We start from the raw sequence: 19,206 nt of genomic DNA on the forward strand, positions 1-19,206 counted from the left end.
ACTCAGCTCCCTCAGTCTCCCAAGTCTGTCTCTGGGCAGTCTGATTTATGACTCTCTTCCCACCCTGTCTGTTTCAGCACAACTCCAGAGGCGTGGAGAAGCCACGAAGACCCAGCTGCTATGTGTAATCTCTGACCCCTTCTCCTTCAGGTGTAAATCATCACTAGCCAGGAGAGGGGAGGCAGAGATGGGTTTCTAATTAAAAACCCTACTATCCTGATATAAATAGATCTTCTACTCCAGCAGAAGGCCATTGATATGAGTACCTCTCCTACCATCTGAGAGATCTCATAGAACAATGGAAGATGAGAGGAATAAAGAGTGGATGAGGCCTTAAAATCACGGCGCCAACCACATACAGTGACCATTTCTTCTCCCACCTCCAGGAAAACCACCCGTGAAACCATTCCATCCTAAACATAGAGGCTTTTCCACTAAGTCAGGAACAAGACAGGATAGGCTTAACGCCACTACTGTTTAACATCATGTTGGAGTTATCAGCCAATTAAATTAGCAATTTTAACGATTTTAAGTTTACGTTAGCAATTATAAGTTGGCGATTAGGAAGCAATTAGAGAAAGGTGTCAGAATTGGAAAGGAACAGGTAAAGCTGTATGTGCAGATGACTTGGTTGCATATTGGAAAACCCAAAAGATTCCATGGAAAACTACTACCAACACGTGTGTATGTGTGTGGTTTTCCCGCATGCTCTGTCTCTGGGTTTCCCTTTGACAGGGCCTGTTGCTCCAGGACCCAGACTGGGACCCTCCTTTTGCTTAATAAAATTACCCTCCAAGTGTGGGGGAGATGACAGGTGAACAAGATCCAATGAATTGCTCCAGGTGTTTGCAAAGGGAAAGCAGGGCATTTGGACTGACTGCAGTCTTAGCACTCCATGAATTTGGGAAGCTCTGCAAACCCATAATTTCCTAAAGTTGTTCTTATGAACCTGGAGAGGGGAGAATTTCCTTCACAAATCAGAGGCACCTGTGGGAACAGCCTTGCAGTCCATTTCTTCCAACCTAGGATGCTAAATGCTTTCAAATCTCTGCAATGCAGAAGAATCATAAAGCATCAGCCCCAGCCAATGGGAAATGTTTTTGACAGGAAGGAGCCAGGAAACCCAATTTGCTTCAGGGGTGAGTGGGGTTTTTTCTCTTTTCTACCTTCTATTTTCCTCATCACCACACTTTCTTACAGTTACGACAGACACTTGAGTTCACCAGGTCCAACTGGCCCATATCAAATGTGAAAAGCAAAGGCTAAAAATTCACCTTTGAAAATGACAGGTTCTGTTTCATTGGTAAAATCCTTACCAATCTCTGAAACTCAGCCTTCCTGTCCCTGACGTGGAGCCCTAAATTCCCAATTTTTCTTCTGGCTCTGGGAGTCTGGGGGCCAAGAGCCTGGAAGAGCTAGCAAAAATTCCAAGACCTGAAAGAGATGCCCTAAAGTCTCCAGGTGTTCAGATATCTACGGTAGTCATTGGCAGATAAGGTGGAAAAATCAAGACAGCTGTAGACGCGAAGGAGAAATAGTGAGGCATAGAGTAGAATAGGAAGCAGCTAGGGTTAAGAAATGCTGGCTTTGATGCCACCTCCCCCAAGTATTTCTTTTCAATAAAGATAATTATCAGCTCAGCTGTGTGGCTCAGCTTATGGATTTGGAAATCAGACATGGCTCCAACTGCTGGTTTCTGCCACTCACAGCTTTGGCGGAATTTACTTCACCTACATAAACCTTATTTTTCTCCTTTGTAAAATGGAGGAGAAAGAATCAGTGTGATAGAATTCTCATGAAAATTTAAGGTTATATAAACTCTAGAGTAGTCAAGATTCTACCACTGAACCAGACAAAGATTACAGCTTTTTACTTTTAAAAAGGTTTACCCATTAGAATGGTTATTATTTTTTTTTGATGGAGAATAAGAAGTGTTGGAGAAGATGTGGAGAAATTGGAATTCCAGTGCATTGATGGTGGCAATGTACAATGGTGCTGCTGCTATGAAAAACAGGATAGGAGTCCCTCAAAACGTTAAACACAAAATTCCCATGTGATCCAGCAATTCCACTTCTAGGTATATATCCAAAAGGATTGAAAGCAGGGACTCAAGTACTTGCACACCAATGTTCAAAGCAGCGTTATTCACAGCAGCCAAAAGATTGAAACAATCCAAATGTCCAATGACAGATGAATGGATAAACAAAATGTGTTCTGTGCATACAAAGGCATATTATTCAGCCTTTAAAAGGAATGAAATTCTGATATATACTACAACATGGATGAACCTTGAAAACATTACACAAAGTGAAATTACAAAATTACAAAAGTGAAATTTGACACAAAAGGTCAAATATTGTACAATTCCACTTATACAAGGTACCTAGAATAGACAAATTCATAGCAACAAAAAGTAGAACAGAGGTTACCACGGACTAGGAGGAGAGGCAATGGGGAATGAGGAGGTATTGTTCATGGATACAGAGTTTCTGTCTAGGACCATGGAAAAGTTATGGAAATGGATAGTGGTGGTGATTGCACAACGTTGTGAATATACTTAATTTCATTGAATTGCACCTATAAATGGTTAAAATGGTAAATTTTATCTTAAATGTCTATAACAATTTTTAATTGAATAATTTAAAGTAAATTATGTAATTTATTATAAAAACATTACATATATTTTTAATTTATTTATACATTAAATATAAATTCAAATAAATTTTAGAATTTAAATAATTTTTCCAGCTTTATAGAGATGATTGACAAATAAAACTTGTATATATTTAGTTTGTACAACATGATTTTTAGGTGTACAAAGTGAGAATTTAATATATTTAAATATATAAAGACTGTGGAGGGGATGGATGGGGGAAATAACATACTTTTGATTTCCAGGTGCTTTTTATAAATTTCCATCAAATCTTTAAAATAACCATAATCTAGAAATAATCCCTGAATAATTGTTAGCTATGATGTGCTTGGCCCTGTCTTAAATGTACTTGTGGATTGGTCTCTTTGAGAATCCTCACAACCCCATGAGAGGGGATGAGATGATCCCAGTATCAAAGATGAGAAATGAGGCACAGAGAGCTTCTGTAATTTGACCACAGCCACTTTGCTAATGACTGGCATAGAGAATAAAACTACAAAGTAGATTTGAGTCTAAACACTGAGCCCAAGTGCTGGATGGACCCTCAGGGTTTTCCACAAGACAGAATCTTTGAGGAAAGGAGGTAAAGAGAGTATCTGTCACACAGTGTGCTCCACCAAATATAGATTAAATAAATCTGTCATCTTGGGTAGTGTTTTCATTTTCTTATAATTTCATGTCTCCACATGTCCGTCGGTTCTCTCTTCTGATTGGTTGTCTTTATCACTGACACTAAGGTTCTCAGCCTTGAATGAAGATGAGTGATGTGGATCCGAAAGCTGGCCCTTCCTCCTGCTCTTCCTCCTCCCCCTCCTCCTCCTCTCCTTCTTTCATCTCATCCTTGACATCCTCTTACTCCTTCACCTCCCCTTTCAAAGATAGGGTCATGCTGTACATGGTCTATTTAAGCAAGGAAGAGCTACAAAGTTTCAAGCAGCTTTTAGGGGATGAGAACCCCAGACTTGGCTCTGTCCAGATTACCTGGGACCAGTTGAAGACAGCCAGATAGGGGGAGGTGGTTCATCTCTTGATGTAGTACTTCCCAGGATGACCATCTTTGGATGTGACCCACGATATCTTTGCCAAGATGAACCAAACCCAACTGTGTCTTTGGGTACAGATGGAGCTAAATGGTAAGGACCTTGTACACAAAATGGGGATGGGCTTGGATACTAAAGAACTAAACTCTTTGCTGGCCACCTGAACAAGAAAGCAATCTTTCTAAAAAAAAAAAAAAAAAAAAAAAAGCACGTGAATGCAATTTGAAAACTGTTCAAGTGTTATTTATTTACCAGTAGACTGGGACATCAACAGTTAAGAAGAAACCTGTTCCTTAACTTGTCTGGAAAAAGGATCCAGAGGAAATTTCCAAGGAAGATAATATAGCAAGTGATGGAAAAGAGAAATCACCCCACGTTTGGGGAACTCCTTAAAAAAATGAAGCGTGACTCAACTTTTTCTTAATGAGTTTAATCCATTAATAGGGTAAAACAAATTAAAGCAAATTTACCTTGGACATGTAATAGGCTGAACCTAGATCCAGAGCGGATGCTCTAGAGGATGGTTTCCTGCATACGTTGTCTTCTCAGTCGTTGTCCACAGGACTCTGAGAAGCTGTCAGAATATGCAGGTGTCCTGTCCAACATCATGGAAAAAGGCAGACTCTCAACTTTTTCAGGTCCTGACTATCTAATACATGATGAAAGTAGTTAGAACAGTGTTTAGAATGCAACATCTAGAAAGCAATCATATGGTTTTTTGTTTTGAAAAGCCATCTTTTTCTACACAAAGTAATGATCAGATACTGCCTACTTTGGTTTCTTTACTCTCTAAAGGGGTTTTGTTGCAAAAGTCAGAGCAGTGGGGATCCCCAGCCCCACCTCCACCCCATTCTTAAGGGGTAGACAAAAAGAAAGATCCATCCAAAGTCAAACTCTCATCGAAAATTGGCTTTAATTTGTTTTCCAGAGCCCAGAAGGTGACAGCTGGAGCTGATCACCATGTACCGCTAAGATGATCCACAGTGAGTGAGGTGGGGCTGCCCAAACTGCCTTGCCTGGGGTCAGCAGGCTCCGAGTTAGGCAGTGTGAAGCCAGAGAACCACCTACTGACATGTTTCCCAAAAGCGCTTAGGAGACACCCCATTTGTTAAGGCAATAAGGGGACATGCCTCGAGAAGTGCAGAGCTGAGAAGGACAGCAGTTCCCAATCTTTCTGGCTCATTGTATTACTGGGAATCTTTAGAAGCACATTGCCTGGATTCCCAGCCCCAGGCATCCTGACTTAATTAAAATGGGGTGTGACCCAGGCATCAGGGATTTTCAAAGTTCCCCAAGGGGATTCTAACCTTTGGTGAAGTCTGGGAACTACTAAAGTGGGAGGTATTGTTACTGTGGTAATCATTTTGCAATATGTAAATGTATCAAAATCAACATGGCATACACCTTAAACCGACAGAATGTTGTCAATTATATTTCCATAAAGTTGGGGGAAAAGAAAGATACACTCTGGAAGATAATCATTAATGTGAGGACTCGAGGCACAAGGTAGCTAGTATTTCTATTACCCAAGGTAGACTCATTAGAATGTTGGGGAGAAAATTCATTTGATAACAAACAGTAATGCTTACCACGAGTTCCAGGGAATCCAGATAATCCAGATCAGAGAGTTTTATGGAGAAAGTTGATTGAGCAAACAACAGCAGCATCGTTAGAGAGTGGTCAATAAACACCAGGTCATGTCAAAAAAGGACGCACAGGCACAGACTTATTGTTCTGGGACAACCAGGTGAAGGCTGTACTCCTCCAGTGGTCCTGGGCACAGGTGTGCTAGGAGTGATGAAACATCTTCACCAATAGCATGAGGACAGGTGGGAAGGGGGCGGTGCATAGAAGTGCAGAAAGCAGCTGCTCCACATCTACTCCAGTTCTGGCTATTCAGAGCCCATGGCAGCCAATGGACAGCGACAACGTCACTGGCCCAGGATTCCCCAAAGATCGGCACCATGTGGTTGCCAGTTGGGATCTGATCTCAGAGGTGAGGAGTTGAGTCGGTGAGTATTTTCTCCTGCCTTGTTCTTGGCACCTCTCTCTCCCCTTTCTTTCTCCATTAGTGATTGGAATCTATTCATCAAACTCTATTCTGCGTCCTCACTCTCTTCATTTAGATGAGTCAGAGCCCGGGGACCAAAGATACTCTTTGAAAAAATGAAGGATCCCATTTCCCTGTTTTGATGAAAAGGTTATCTCCAAAGCGTAGTTGTTTAGGGTATTCGGTAAGTCCCTGAATATTTTCCAGTCTCTAGGTCTAAAATAGGACAGAATTGGCGTGCTGTGAGTGAAGATCAAGATCAACTGTTGTCTGGTCCACACTCTGTGGGAGCCCAGAAGTGTTACTGTGTTCATTGTGCTAATAACACATTAACTATGGTTCACAGTGATGGAAGCGCTATGCGATCCTGAGGGTGTTCTTGTCAAGTGAGGAAACTGAGTCTTAGAAGAGTTAAATGGCTTTGCCTGGGGGTGCAAGGGACGAATCAATATTCAAAACCAGGTCCAATTGATTTTGAGCCCTGTGGTCTTGACTGCTTCGGTGGGATCAGTCAAGACACCTGTGGAGAAAGTCATAGCAGGAGAGAAGAGAATGTAGAGAAAGATTACAGACAACATGAAAGCTTTGCTAGGTCACTTATCCCCTGAAAATAACTTTAACCACCAGTCTTAATTCACATCCCTCCAACCTACAGTCCTGTCTGTGTAGGAATAATGTCCTTACCCTCTCCCCAGTCTCTCCTCAGTTTTACAGGAGAAAGTGTCCATCTGCCTATCCCAAGTTAATCCTTCCACCTGGTCCCATCCACTCATCTTTCTTTGGGGTTTATCACTTCCCACTCTGGGATGTATCGGAAAAGGTGGAGCATTATAATTAGATGTGCATGAAAATGCTTCTTCCTAAAACAGCAAGCTCTTCAACTATGCAGAACCCAGCTTTCAACTCTGTAGAGTGAGGACGATAATAGTCTTTATATATTGATATTATTTATGGAAAATTTAAGTGAAATGCTATAAATTGCCTAAGAAGGGACTTAGAAAGGAGTAAGTACTCATTTTTTTTTCTTTCTTCTTCCACTTTTATTTATGCTCAGCTCTAAGGGTAGAAACTTTCTCAATTATCTCAACCTAAACATAAGCTTCTCTAGACCATACTAATTTCGTTACTACCACTGAGGTTTTTGCTGCTTTTTGCAGCCACGATTCTCTTCTTGTTCTGCTCCCTCTGGACTGCTTCATGCAGTAAGGCAAATGTTTAATTCAAATCGTGTGTCTATATAAAAGTGTTTAGATGTGGCAATCTGAAATTCATTCTCTTTTAAATCAGCCTCTCATTAATTTAGTCCACCAAATAGTCAAGAAGCTTTTTCTTGGTTTGGTTTGGTTTTCAATCTCTATGTATCCAGGTTGTTTTACATTAGAGGGGGAAAAAACTTGAAAATTTTAATGGTTCTGTGGTTAGGACATAACCTTTTTTTTTTTTTTTTAACTTGAATGGAAATATTCATTTTTTGCTTTTTTTTATTGAGTTCATAATAGTTTACATCATTGTGAAATTTCAGTTGTACATTATTTCTTGTCTGTCACCAAATAAGTGCTCCCCTTCACCCCCTGTGCCCACCCTCCACCCACTTCCCCTGGTAACCACTGAACTGTTTTCTTTGTCCACGTGTTTGTTCATATTCCACATATGAGTGAAATCATATGATGTTTGTCTTTCTCAGTCTGGCTTATTTCGCTTAACATAATACCCTCCAGGTCCATCCAAGTTGTTGCAAATGGGATGATTTTGTCTTTATTATGGCTGAGTAGGATTCCATTGTATATATATACCACATCTTCTTTATCCAATCATCAGTTGATGGGTGCGTGGATTGTTTCCATGTCTTGGCCATTGTGAATAGTCCTGTAATGAATATGGGGGTGCATATGTTACTTTGGATTGTTGATTTCAAGTTGTTTGGGTAGATACCCAGTAGTAGGATAGCTTGGTCATATGGTATTTCTATTTTTAGTTTTTTGAGGAATCTCATACTGTTTTCCATAGTGGCTGCACCAGTTTGCATTCCCACCAGCAGTGTATGAGGGTTCCCTTTTCTCCACACCCTCTCCAACATTTGTTATTTTTTGTCTTGGTGATTATAGCCATTCTAACAGGTGTAAGGTGGTGTCTTAGTCTGGTTTTGATTTGCATTTCCCCGATGATTAGTGATGTTGAACATCTTTTCATGTGTTTATTGGCCACCTGTATATCTTCTTTGGAAAAATGTCTGTTCATCTCCTCTGTCCATTTTCTGATCTGGCTGTTTGCTTTTTTGTTGTTCAGTTGTGTGAGTTCCTTGTATATTATGGAGACTAAACCCTTGTCAGATATATGATTTGCAAATATTTTCTCCCAGTTGGTGGGTTGTCTTTTTGTTTTGATCCTAGTTTCCTTTGCCTTGCAGAAGCTCTTTAGTCTGGTGGAGTCCCACTTGTTCATTTTTTTTGTTTCCCTTGTCTGAGAAGACATCGTGTTTGAAAAGATCCTTTTAAGTTCGATGTCAAAGAGTGTACTGCCTGCATTATCTTCCAGGAGTTTTATGGTTTCAGGACTTATCTTCAAGTCTTTGATCCATTTTGAGTTTATTTTTGTGTACGGCGTGAGATGGTGGTCCACCTTCATTCTTTTGCATGTGGCTGACCAGTTTTCCCAAAACCATTTATTGAAGAGACTGTCTTTTCTCCATTGTGTGTTCTTGGCACCGTTGTCGAAGATTAGCTGTCTGTAGATGTGCGGTTTTATTTCTGGGCTTTCAGTTCTGTTCCATTGATCTGTGTATCTGTTTTTGTACCAGTACCATGCTGTTTTGATTACTATGGCTTTGTAGTACAGGACATAACCTTTTTAACATACTTCTTAGAAATACGTATTTTTTCCTTTTACCACTAATATGGTCAATATTTTTCCTAAATATTATATAGGAATGTGCAGAAAAGGTTATGTTCTTGCTAGGGTTCTTTTTTTCTTTTTTTGAGGAAGATTGGCCCTGAGCTAACATCCACTGCCAATCCTCCTCGTTTTTGCTGAGGAAGACTAGCCCTGAGCTAACATCCATGCCCATCTTCCTCTACTTTATATGTGGGACGCCTACCACAGCATGGCTTTGCCAAGAAGCACCATGTCCACACCCAGGATCCGGGCCAGGGAACCCTGGGCCGCCAAAGTGGAATGTGCAAACTTAACCACTGCACTACCAGGCCGGCCCCTTTGCTGGGGTTCTGTTTTGAGTAATTCAGCACATAAATTTCATCCTTCCATCGTCAGTAATGTTCATCTCTCTTTTTTTTGTTGTTGTTTGTCTTTTATAGATGGGTAGTGAAAGAAATGTCTCAACTATTTCAGTAAAATGCATTTATTTCTATTAGCTTCTACTAAAATGATTTTTAGTGGGAGATATCTTTTAGTATTATTTGAAAAAGCAAATGATATGAGAAGATATAAGATGAAATGTGTCCTTTCCTCAACCCTCTCCCCCTACTCAATCCATTTTCTGCTCCTCCCCCAAAGACAGTTAAAGACAGTGTGTGTATATGTGGGGAGAGTGGATAAATGTCTTACAGACTGGGGCACCATCTTGTTCTGACTGCTGAGCATTTTTAAGGACGCAGAGTATGTCATTGCTTGAATTAACCCAGCTGTTACTGATCAACACCTAAATGGTCTTCAGTCTTGCTGTTGCAAACAAGACTATTTGCATGTAAAGTATATAGATCTTGCCAAATTGCCTTCCAAAGAGATGAAACTGGTTTATACTTCCACTAAAAATGTGGGAGCACCTTTCTCCCACAAGATGATGAAGCAGTAAATAATCAAACACAGGGGGCATTGCCAGCTTGTATGTCAAACATGACACATTATTGTAATTCTTCTTTGTAATATTATCCTTAAGTATAACATTGATTTCAAGTACATTTAAAAAACGTATCCAGGTTTTTTGAGCTGTTCAAACTCTTTGCTCATTTTAACAAATTGAACTATTAATCATTTTCATGACTAGAAGAGCTCCTTGTAGAATGGATTCTTGCTCATGCGTTTCAAATTTATTTGTACCGGTTCATCTCTCAGGAGAGCTTTAAAGATTTCTGGAGGAGGAAGGAGACTGAGTCAAATGAATTTTTGTCATCTTATTTTTCTAGTTTCTACTATTAAGACATTCTGTTCCATCTGCAAATTATTTGGGGCTAAATGTGAGGAAGGAATTCACAAATATAAATACTGAAAAGTGTAGCGTATTTTCTGCCATCTTAGACCCTAGGAAATAGTGACCTTCACAGAGGTTATGGTCTAGCAGAGACATCAACAAGTAAATAAACTTCTTTTCAGGATTTTGTCTATTGTTTCATAAGAACTTTATATGGCTTTTTATAAGAACTTGAACGAGCTTCTAGTCTCAATAAAAACATCAGCAGGAATTCTTGGATGACATGGTATTAATTACTTTAAGGAGAATTGATACTTTGACAATATGCACTGTCTTCCCCATCAAGGCTTTTATCAGGAACATGTTGAAGTTTTCAAAACAAACATTTCACCTTTCCTGAATTGTACATTTTTATCTCTGTACTTGCTGTGGTTGATCAGATCTCTCATCATGTTTTCTGACCGGTTATTAGAATTAGGGTGGGACTTTATGTGTCAAATTTGTTAACAATGCAATTCAGTGACGACTTACGATTTAGAATAGTTTTTCAAGTGCTCTCCTTGGCTTGATTAGGTATACAGACTCACAAAGGTTAATATTTTAATTTTCTTTGCCACTTTCATACTTATCATTTCTTTATCCAATTGCCTTGCTACAGAATACATTAAATAATAGTAGAGAGAGTACAAAAGTGAGCAGAAATGCTGATCGCTGAAGGCCTTGTCTGATTCTCTCTGGGATCAGCAAACTCCACCTGAAGGCCAAGGCCAGCCCGTCAGCTGTTCATTTAAAGGTTTATTGGAACACAGCTTCCTCGTTTGTTTGTATATTGTCTGTGGCAGCTTTCTCACACCAGCCAAGCTGAGTAGTCGCAACAGAGACCAAATAACCACAAAGCCTAAAATAGCTGGCCCTTTGCAGAAAGTTTGCTGACCTCTGCTCTATATTAAAAAAAAAAAAAATCAATGTTTCATCACTAAATATATTTGCTGGAGTTTTTATTAGTAGAAAATTTTTTTAGGAGTGTCTAGTTCTAGTTCTAGTTCACAAAGTGTTTCTCTCACACTATTTATGCATTCATTGAGACTATATGATTTTTTTCCCTTTATTTTTCTGTGAATGTGGAACTCAAACTTTGTTCTCTTATTAAACCAATGACCTCTGGTTTCCTCAAGACTGTTGTTCATTTACCTGACTGTGTGTGTGGCTGTGACTGTAGCCTTTACTCTGCCTTAAATAGAATCTTTCTTCGTGTGTGTGTATATATTTTGAGTTCTTTTGTTTTTTGATTTTTTTTTAGCTATTTCTCTTCTGGGTCCTAATTCCCACCACTTGTGCCTGTCCATTTATATAATGTGGTATTTTTGCTGGGGGATTATAGTCTATTTCATTATACAAACAAGTGCTTCTTTCATGCAACAAAATATTGGTAAAAATGACTACAGCATAAGGAGATGCTACAGATCCTTCAAACTCGAGGTCATTCATGTGAATGAAAAGACTGACAAAGATGAATGAGACTGCTTTCAGTAGAGCTGGAGGCATTTATTCTACATTGATGGAACAATTGGTTTCTGTTCCAGATTTGCGGGGGGGGTGGGGGGGGGTGGGAATGATTATTATATACTCATAAACACTTTCAATACATGAATAGCAAACATGGTAGCATTTTTTTAACTTTTTATTGAGATTATGATAGTTTACAACCTTGTGAAATTTCAGTTGTACATTATTGTTTGTCAGTCGTGTTGTAGGTGCACGACTTCACCCTTTGTGCCCACCCCCCACCCCCCTTTCCCCTGGTAACCACTAATCTGTTCTCTTTGTCTACATGTTTAACTTCCACACATGAGTGGAGTCATACAGAGATTGTCTTTGTCTACCTGGCTTATTTTACTTTACGTAATACCCTCAAGGTCCATCCATGTTGTTATGAATGGGACAATTTTATCCTTCTTTATGGCAGAGTAGTATTCCATTGTATATATATACACCACATCTTCTTTATCCAGTCATCAGTTGATGGGCACTTAGGTTGCTTCCACATCTTAGCTATTGTAAATAATGCTGCAATGAACATAGGGGTGCATGGGACTTTGGAATTGCTGATTTCAAGTTCTTTGGATAGATACCCAGTAGTGGGATGGCTGGGTCATGAGGTATTTCTATTTTTAATTTTTTGAGAAATCTCCATACTGTTTTCCATAGTGGCTGCACCAGTTTGCATTCCCACCAGCAGTGTATGAGGGTTCCTTTTTCTCCACAACCTCTCCAACATTTGTTACTTTTTATTTTGGTTATTTTTGCCATTCTATCAGGTGTAAGGTGATATTTTAGTGTAGTTTTGATTTGCATTTCCCTGATTAGTGATGGTGAGCATCTTTTCACGTGCCTATTGGCCATCCATATATCTTCTTTGGAGAAATGTCTGTTCATGTCCCCTGCCCATTTTTTGATTGGGTTGTTTGATTTTTTGTTGTTGAGTTGTGTGTGTTCTTTGTATAGTATGGAAATTAACCCTTTGTCAGATATATGACTTGCAAATATTTTTTCCCAATTGGTGGGTTGTTTTTTTGTTTCAATCCTGTTTTCCCTTGCCTTGAAGAAGCTCTTTAGTCTGATGAAGTCCCATTTGTTTATTGTTTCTGTTGTTTCCCTTGACTGAGAAGACATGGTATCCAAAAAGATCCTTTTGATACTGATGTCAAAGAGTGTGCTGCCTATATTTTCTTCTAAGGGCCTTATGGTTTCAGGTCTTACCTTTAGGTCTTTGATCCATTTTGAGTTTATTTCTGTGAATGGTGAAAAAGAATGGTCAATTTTCATTCTTTTACATGTGGCTGTCCAGTTTTCCCAGCACCATTTGTTGAAGAGACTTTCTTTTCTCCATTGCAGGCCTTCAGCTCCTTTGTCAAAGATTAGCTGTCCATAGATGTATGGTTTTATTTCTGGGCTTTCAATTCTGTTCCATTGACCTGTACACCTGTTTTTGTACCAGTACCATGCTGTTTTGATTACTGTAGCTTTGTGGTATGTTTTGAAGTCAGGGATTGTGATGCCTGCAGCTTTGCTCTTTTTTCTCAGGATTGCTTTAGCAATTAGGGGTCTTTTGTTGCCCCATACGAATTTTAGGATTCTTTATTCTATTTCTGTAAAGAATGTCATTGGGATTCTGATTGGGATAGTGTTGAATCTGTAGATTGCTTTAGGTAGTATGGACATTTTAACTCTCTTTATTCTTCCAATCCACGTGCGTGGAATGTCTTTCCATCTCTTTACGTCATCATCGATTTCTTTCAGGAAAGTCTTGTAGTTTTCATTGTCACTTCCTTGGTTAAATTTACCCCAAGGTATTTTATTCTTTTTGTTGTGATTGTGAATGGTATTGTGTTCTTCAGTTCTTTATCTGTTAGCGTTTTTCAAAAAGAAATCTTGCCTCTTTTGACAAAATTAATTAGGAATTCCAAAGACTGGATTAGATTGACCTTAAATATCCTATGTCCTAATCTTCAGACATTCCAGAGTTACCAAAAGTAAGGCTATCTTAGCCTCACCCACAAACCCACAAATTTAATCCATTAGATCCTAAGTCTAAACGTGGCCCTGAACATTCTTTTACATATCATACTATTTTGTTTAGGAAGGAACTCTCGTTCCTGGCACGTAATCTTTAAAGCAGATATTACTCAGGATTCGAATGCATGCTCTGGGCCAGTCCTTCCTCTGATTGCTTCTCTTGTGTTACTTCACTAAAGCCCACAAGAGCCCTCAGAAATGTAGGTACTCTGATTCCCATCCTCCAGAGGAGAAAGCACCCAACCTCTGAGAGGTTCAATCACTTGCCCCAGGGGATGTATTGTGAACATTACAGAGGTAGGACTTGAACTTGGAGATTTCACTATCTGGGAGCGCCTGCTTGTGATACAGGACTATACACCCTCTTAAAGTCGAATTACACATGTGAAATCTTTTTTCACCAGCTTTACTGAAATAGTGTTACTCCACAAAGTTGGGGTTCTCTTGCCCAATGCACATAAAGAGCCAATTATTATGGTATCTGCTTTTGGAAAAAGAATACAGCTTTATTGCTAGATTGATCTTCAAGGAGACAGGGGGCATATGCTCTCACATCTATCTCCCTGATCCAGGGATTGGGGCAAAATTTATGGGATGAAGGGCAGGGTTGTCTGAAGTGTTGAGACAGGATTGGAAGTAAGAAGAAGTGAGGTAATTGATGATCTGCACAAGCATAGTCAAGCTTCATGGCTGTTCATAGGATGCATGTTCAGAAAATCATGGTGTTAGCATGATCTGAGGGTGGGATTTTCAGCCTCTTGACATCAAAATGGTCACTTAGGCATTTACACAGGCCCAGTTGATGGGTTGGTGGTCTCAACCAGCCTGAACTGGACAAGGGGGGTTTCTCAGTGAAAAAACACTCTTAATTAGTCTGTTGATAAGGTGGGGTCAGTTGAACTGGTCCTAGAGGGCCCATGGTTATGGTATGATTGACAAGTTAAAATTATAGGGGCCGGTCCAGTAGCGCAGTGGTTAAGTTTGCACGTTCCACTTTGGCGGCCCAGGGTTCGCCAGTTTGGATCCTGGTTGCGGACATGGCACCACTTGGTGAGCCATGCTGTGGTAGGCATCCCACATATTAAAAAAAAAAAAAAAAGTAGAGGAAGAAGGGCACGGATGTTAGCTCAGGGCCAGTCTTCCTCAGCAAAAAGAGGAGGATTGGCAACAGTTAGCTCAGGGCTAATCTTGATTAAAAAGAAAATTGTATATATTTAAGGTATACAACTTGATGTTTTGGAATACTTATACATTGTGAAATGATCACCACGATCAAGCTAATTAACATATCCATCACCTAACATAGCTACCACTTTGTGTGTGGTGAGAACATTTATGATCTAATGTCAGCAAGTTTCAAGTACACAATATAGTATTGCTAATTATCATCACCATGCTATATATTAGATCCACAGAACTTATTCCCCTTATAAGTGAAAGTTTGTGCCCTTTGACCAGCATCTCCCTATTTCCCCCGGCCTCTGGCAACCACCATTCTTCCCCCTGTTACTATGAGTTCGACTTCCTTGGATTCCAGTGTTCTGCTACCACGAGTACACAAATCTAACCAACTGCACTAGCTGCCTTCTGCCACAATATCGTCATTAGCAATTCATGGTAGCATAACACTCCCTGGGGTAGAAAGAGAAAATGGAAGAATGCAAGAAAAAAAAACTGTATTACCTTCTCCAGGCAGTTGGTCAATCCATAACAATTGTTTAGGGAATGCCATATCTGAACTATTTTGAGTGACACTTCCCATAAACAGGGTATTCATGATAAACCATTCCCAATATCCTGGAAAAAAAACTTGTGACCACACAGACCACTTCATCTCTTAAAACATGTTTGAAATATTCAAACTTGGGAAAGCAGGAATTTTGTCCTGATGGCATCTCCTTGTTCCCCTCTCTACCACCCCTAGAACTCTTCTTTCAGTGTTTCCTTCCATGTATTTTATAATCTTTCAGTTTCTTTATCCTCTGGCTCTCTCATAATGAATTGAAGTGATCTTAGCAACCTCCTCTTAAAAATTCCCTGTGCAGTGAAGGGCAGGCAGAAGGGCAGACAGGTACCAACAACTAGGAGCCAGTTTGTGCCTGTAGATCAAGGGAGCAGAGAGTAGATGCCCTGGTCTAAGAAGCAGTAGCAGAAGAAAAAATCAGTGATTGACAGGGCTTCTCCCTTGCAGACTGGTTGCACCTTGGTGGGATGCTCCCAGTACCAGGAAGGAAGGAGCCTAGACAGAACCTCACTGTGTATCTACAAGTCAAACTTAAAAGAGAACTACTATAAATGTACAAATGTCAAGCAAAGAGTAACTTCCACTCCAATATTGCTCCTTGGGGAAAAAAGCAAGTCACCATCTACTTGAGTCCTTAAGGTGTTTTATTATTTGGTGTCCCTTGGATTGCTCTATTTTCCACCACAAAGTAGTAGTTGAGGAAGACCAAAGAAGCCCCAAAAGCCAAATTAGTATTAGTTGTCACTATTTATAGAGGTCGTATGATAGTGAAAGAGGAGATTTGACAGATTTCAGAATTATTCCTGGAGCATTCCTAACAAGTGTCAAATGTTTGTCACCATTCACCAGCCTTCTAGACAACTTTGAGAAACAATGCGTAGCACAGGCCATGAGTGTATGCCTATAGAACAAGTTTAGTTAGGCATGGAGGGTATAGAAGCTGTTCTGATGACGAATGATGTCGAGAATCTTGTCACGTGCTTATTAGCCATTTGTATGTCTTCTTTGGGGAAATGTGTATTCAGATCTTTTGCCCATTTTTAATAGGGTGATTTGTCTTGTTATAACAGTTTTTGTATTTTCTAGATGCAAGTCCCTTATCAGATATGATTTTCAAATATTTGTCAGTTTATTTTTACACCAAATCTCTTTACTGTGTTTGTGTAACTCGATATTACATTAAGGACACAACAGGAATCATATGATCTAAAAACCATGTGATTGAGTTTTAGTAAGTGGTGGGAACCTATCTGCCAGTTTCCTTGAGTAGAGTATATTAGCCAAGAGCGTTCACGGACAAGAGTTTTGAATCTGACTCTATGCCAGATGCTGTTTCGGGAACCAGGGAAACAGGCAGCAAAATATCCCAGAGTTTGTGTTCTAGTAACAAGATAGACAGAATGCCAGGTAATTTTAAGTCTATGAAGAATTGTTACCTGTGAATTGGGCTTCTCTTCAGTATCTTTCAAAAAGAAATAAAGAATGTTTTTCCATATAGTGAGTTGATAGCGGTTAGTTATAGGAACTTGAGAATTTGATGCAGGATTCTCTTTTGAATCTTGTCACTCTTCCCACAGGTCCCACTTGCTCCAAGTAACCAAAGAATCTACTTCTCCATCAAAACCTGAGCTCTCAGCCTTGCATTAAGATGGAAGAAGCCGAAGTACCCTCCCTTTCCAACTACGGACTGCAATGGTGTTTCAAGCAGCTAAGCAAAGAAGAGTTTCAGACATTTAAAGAATTACTAAATGAAAAAGCTTCAGAACTGGAAGCAGGCTCCTTTCCGTGGGTTGAAGTGAATAACGCCAATATAGAACATCTAGCCTCCCTCTTGCATGAGCATTATAGAGGATCTCTTGCCTGGAAGATATCCATTAACATCTTTGAAAAGATGAACCTGTCAGCACTCTCTGAGAAGGCAAGGGATGAGATGAAAAGTGAGTAAGATTTGGGCATATCTGGTGTAGGAGAGAAAGGAGGGGATCTCAAGTTGCCATGGGAATGGGGAAGGTACGCTTTTCTCATTGGGGCCAGCTCTACAGCGTGAGTCTGAACTGTGAGAAGTAACTTATTGGCCATACTCATTGGCTGAAAATTAGTGTAGCCTGTGAAACAATGAAGGAGAGAAATGGGTAGACAGACCCTCTACCTGGACAGAATTTGGTTGAAGTTAATAGACAAAATTTAGAGTCAAAAGTGCCAAGCTTGAGCTCTGGAGCTTCCACTTGTTATTTGCGTGACTTTGGGCAAGTCCCTCCTACTCTGGCCCTTGGAGTCCACATCCTGGAACAGTAAGCATGATGCTTATATGTGCTATTGCAAAGGTTCGATGAGATAATATATGGAAAATGGTTAACAAATCTTCATTTATTGAGAATACTGTGGTGGTTGTACAATGAGTGTCACCCTTATTTCTTGCCCCAGGCTGAGGGACTGAGATTCAAGGAACCTTTCTAAGAATTGACCTTACTCGGGCTGTTGATGTCCATATTATAGTACTGTACTGAGATCAAATGATGTGATTATCTTAGGGTATTTAGGAGAAAGGTAGTAGAAAAAAATTAGCTCTCCTTTATTAGGAGGAATTCTCTTCTTCAACTGTGGACAGAAAACTTAAAGAGGCCCAAGTGTGAGCAGTCAGATTGGCCCTAAAGACTACAGGTACTACATGCCTAGATGCAGTTCAGCAGCTATAGCTGTAAAGGAATTTGAGAAGCTACCCCTTCTGAGCTTCAATAAAAATGCTGTATGGAAAACATGTTGATATTATTCACAGGAAATGAGGGTTATAAAATTAAAATGACAGCCAATATTTACGGAACCAGTACTCCAGTTTAGGCACCATATTTAAACTCTCATGTACCCTGTCACTGATTTGCAAACTCACCCAATGAAATAGGTTCCTCACAGCAGAAGCTAAAATAGAAGTTCCACCAAGTTATTCAACTTGACCAAGTTCATACGCTAATACATGACAAAGATGATTAGACTCATTATTTAACATTCATTTAGCATATCTTTAAATTATCATGCACCATGTGTCATTTATAGCTTTCAGTGCAGTAGGGAAGAGGGATAAAGGGGCAATTTTTTAACTGGATGGTGTAGAAAAATATGGGAGATTCCTGTTCCAGACTACAGGGAAGTGAAGACTAGCATCACTTCCTAGAAGAAGTAAGGTTTAGGCTGAGAAAAAAACAAAGGAAAAGAGTTAGCCAAGTTAATTGGGCATGTTAGAGAAGAAGATTCTGAGCAAAAGATAGTACGATTATGAAGTCTTTCCAAGAACTTGGCTAGACCATGAAGAATGGCAGAAAGTGTGGCAGGAGATGAAGATGGAGAGATGGACTAGAAATCAGACAACACAGCATCTTGAAAACAATTTTAATAGCAAGGATAAGCAATTAAATAGTTTTAAAGAGGTGGAGGGGGCCCAGCTCCATGGCCAAGTAATTAAGTTCACGCTCTCCGCTTCGGCGGCCCAGGGTTTCGCCAGTTCAGATCCTGGGCATGGACATGGCACCGCTCATCAAGCCATGCTGAAGTGGAATCCCACGTGCCACAACTAGAAGGACCCACAACTTAAAATACACAACTATGTACTGGAGGGCTTTGGGGAGAAAAAGGAAAAATAAAATCTTTAAAAAGAAACAAAAAAGAGGTGGAGGTAAGAATAATCAAATAGACATTTCAGCATTGTTGCTGAAGTGTTGAGAGGTCCACAAAGAGTCATGAATAGCTACGGGGAGACCAGCTGGGAGGTCATTCTAGTATACCATGGGACGAATAAAGGTGAACTGGACTGGGGTGATGATGGCAGTTAGAGAAAAGAGTAGAAATGGAATTGTAAGATGTTTTGGAAGCAGACACGATAGTTTTTGAGGACTAAATGCAGAAAGAGAATATGATGTCAAGTATGATACTCAAGTTTCTGACATGAGTGGAACCCCATCCACCCACTTTCTCATCCCAGAAAACACTGGAAGAGATGTTTTCCAG

General features: G+C 39.8%; 1 protein-coding gene across 1 annotated transcript in view; it reads left to right on the top strand.

The window, feature by feature from the left end:
- The first annotated feature begins 16,744 nt into the window (after positions 1-16,744).
- Positions 16,745-19,206, top strand: part of NLRP5 (NLR family pyrin domain containing 5) — a 31,547-nt gene continuing 29,085 nt past the window's right edge. Inside the window, 1 exon segment of the mRNA XM_070632438.1 lies at positions 16,745-17,144. Within this exon segment, the coding sequence (XP_070488539.1) occupies positions 16,745-17,144 (400 nt within the window).

The sequence above is a fragment of the Equus przewalskii genome, chromosome 9, assembly GCF_037783145.1.
Source record: "Equus przewalskii isolate Varuska chromosome 9, EquPr2, whole genome shotgun sequence".
NCBI lineage: Eukaryota > Metazoa > Chordata > Mammalia > Perissodactyla > Equidae > Equus > Equus przewalskii.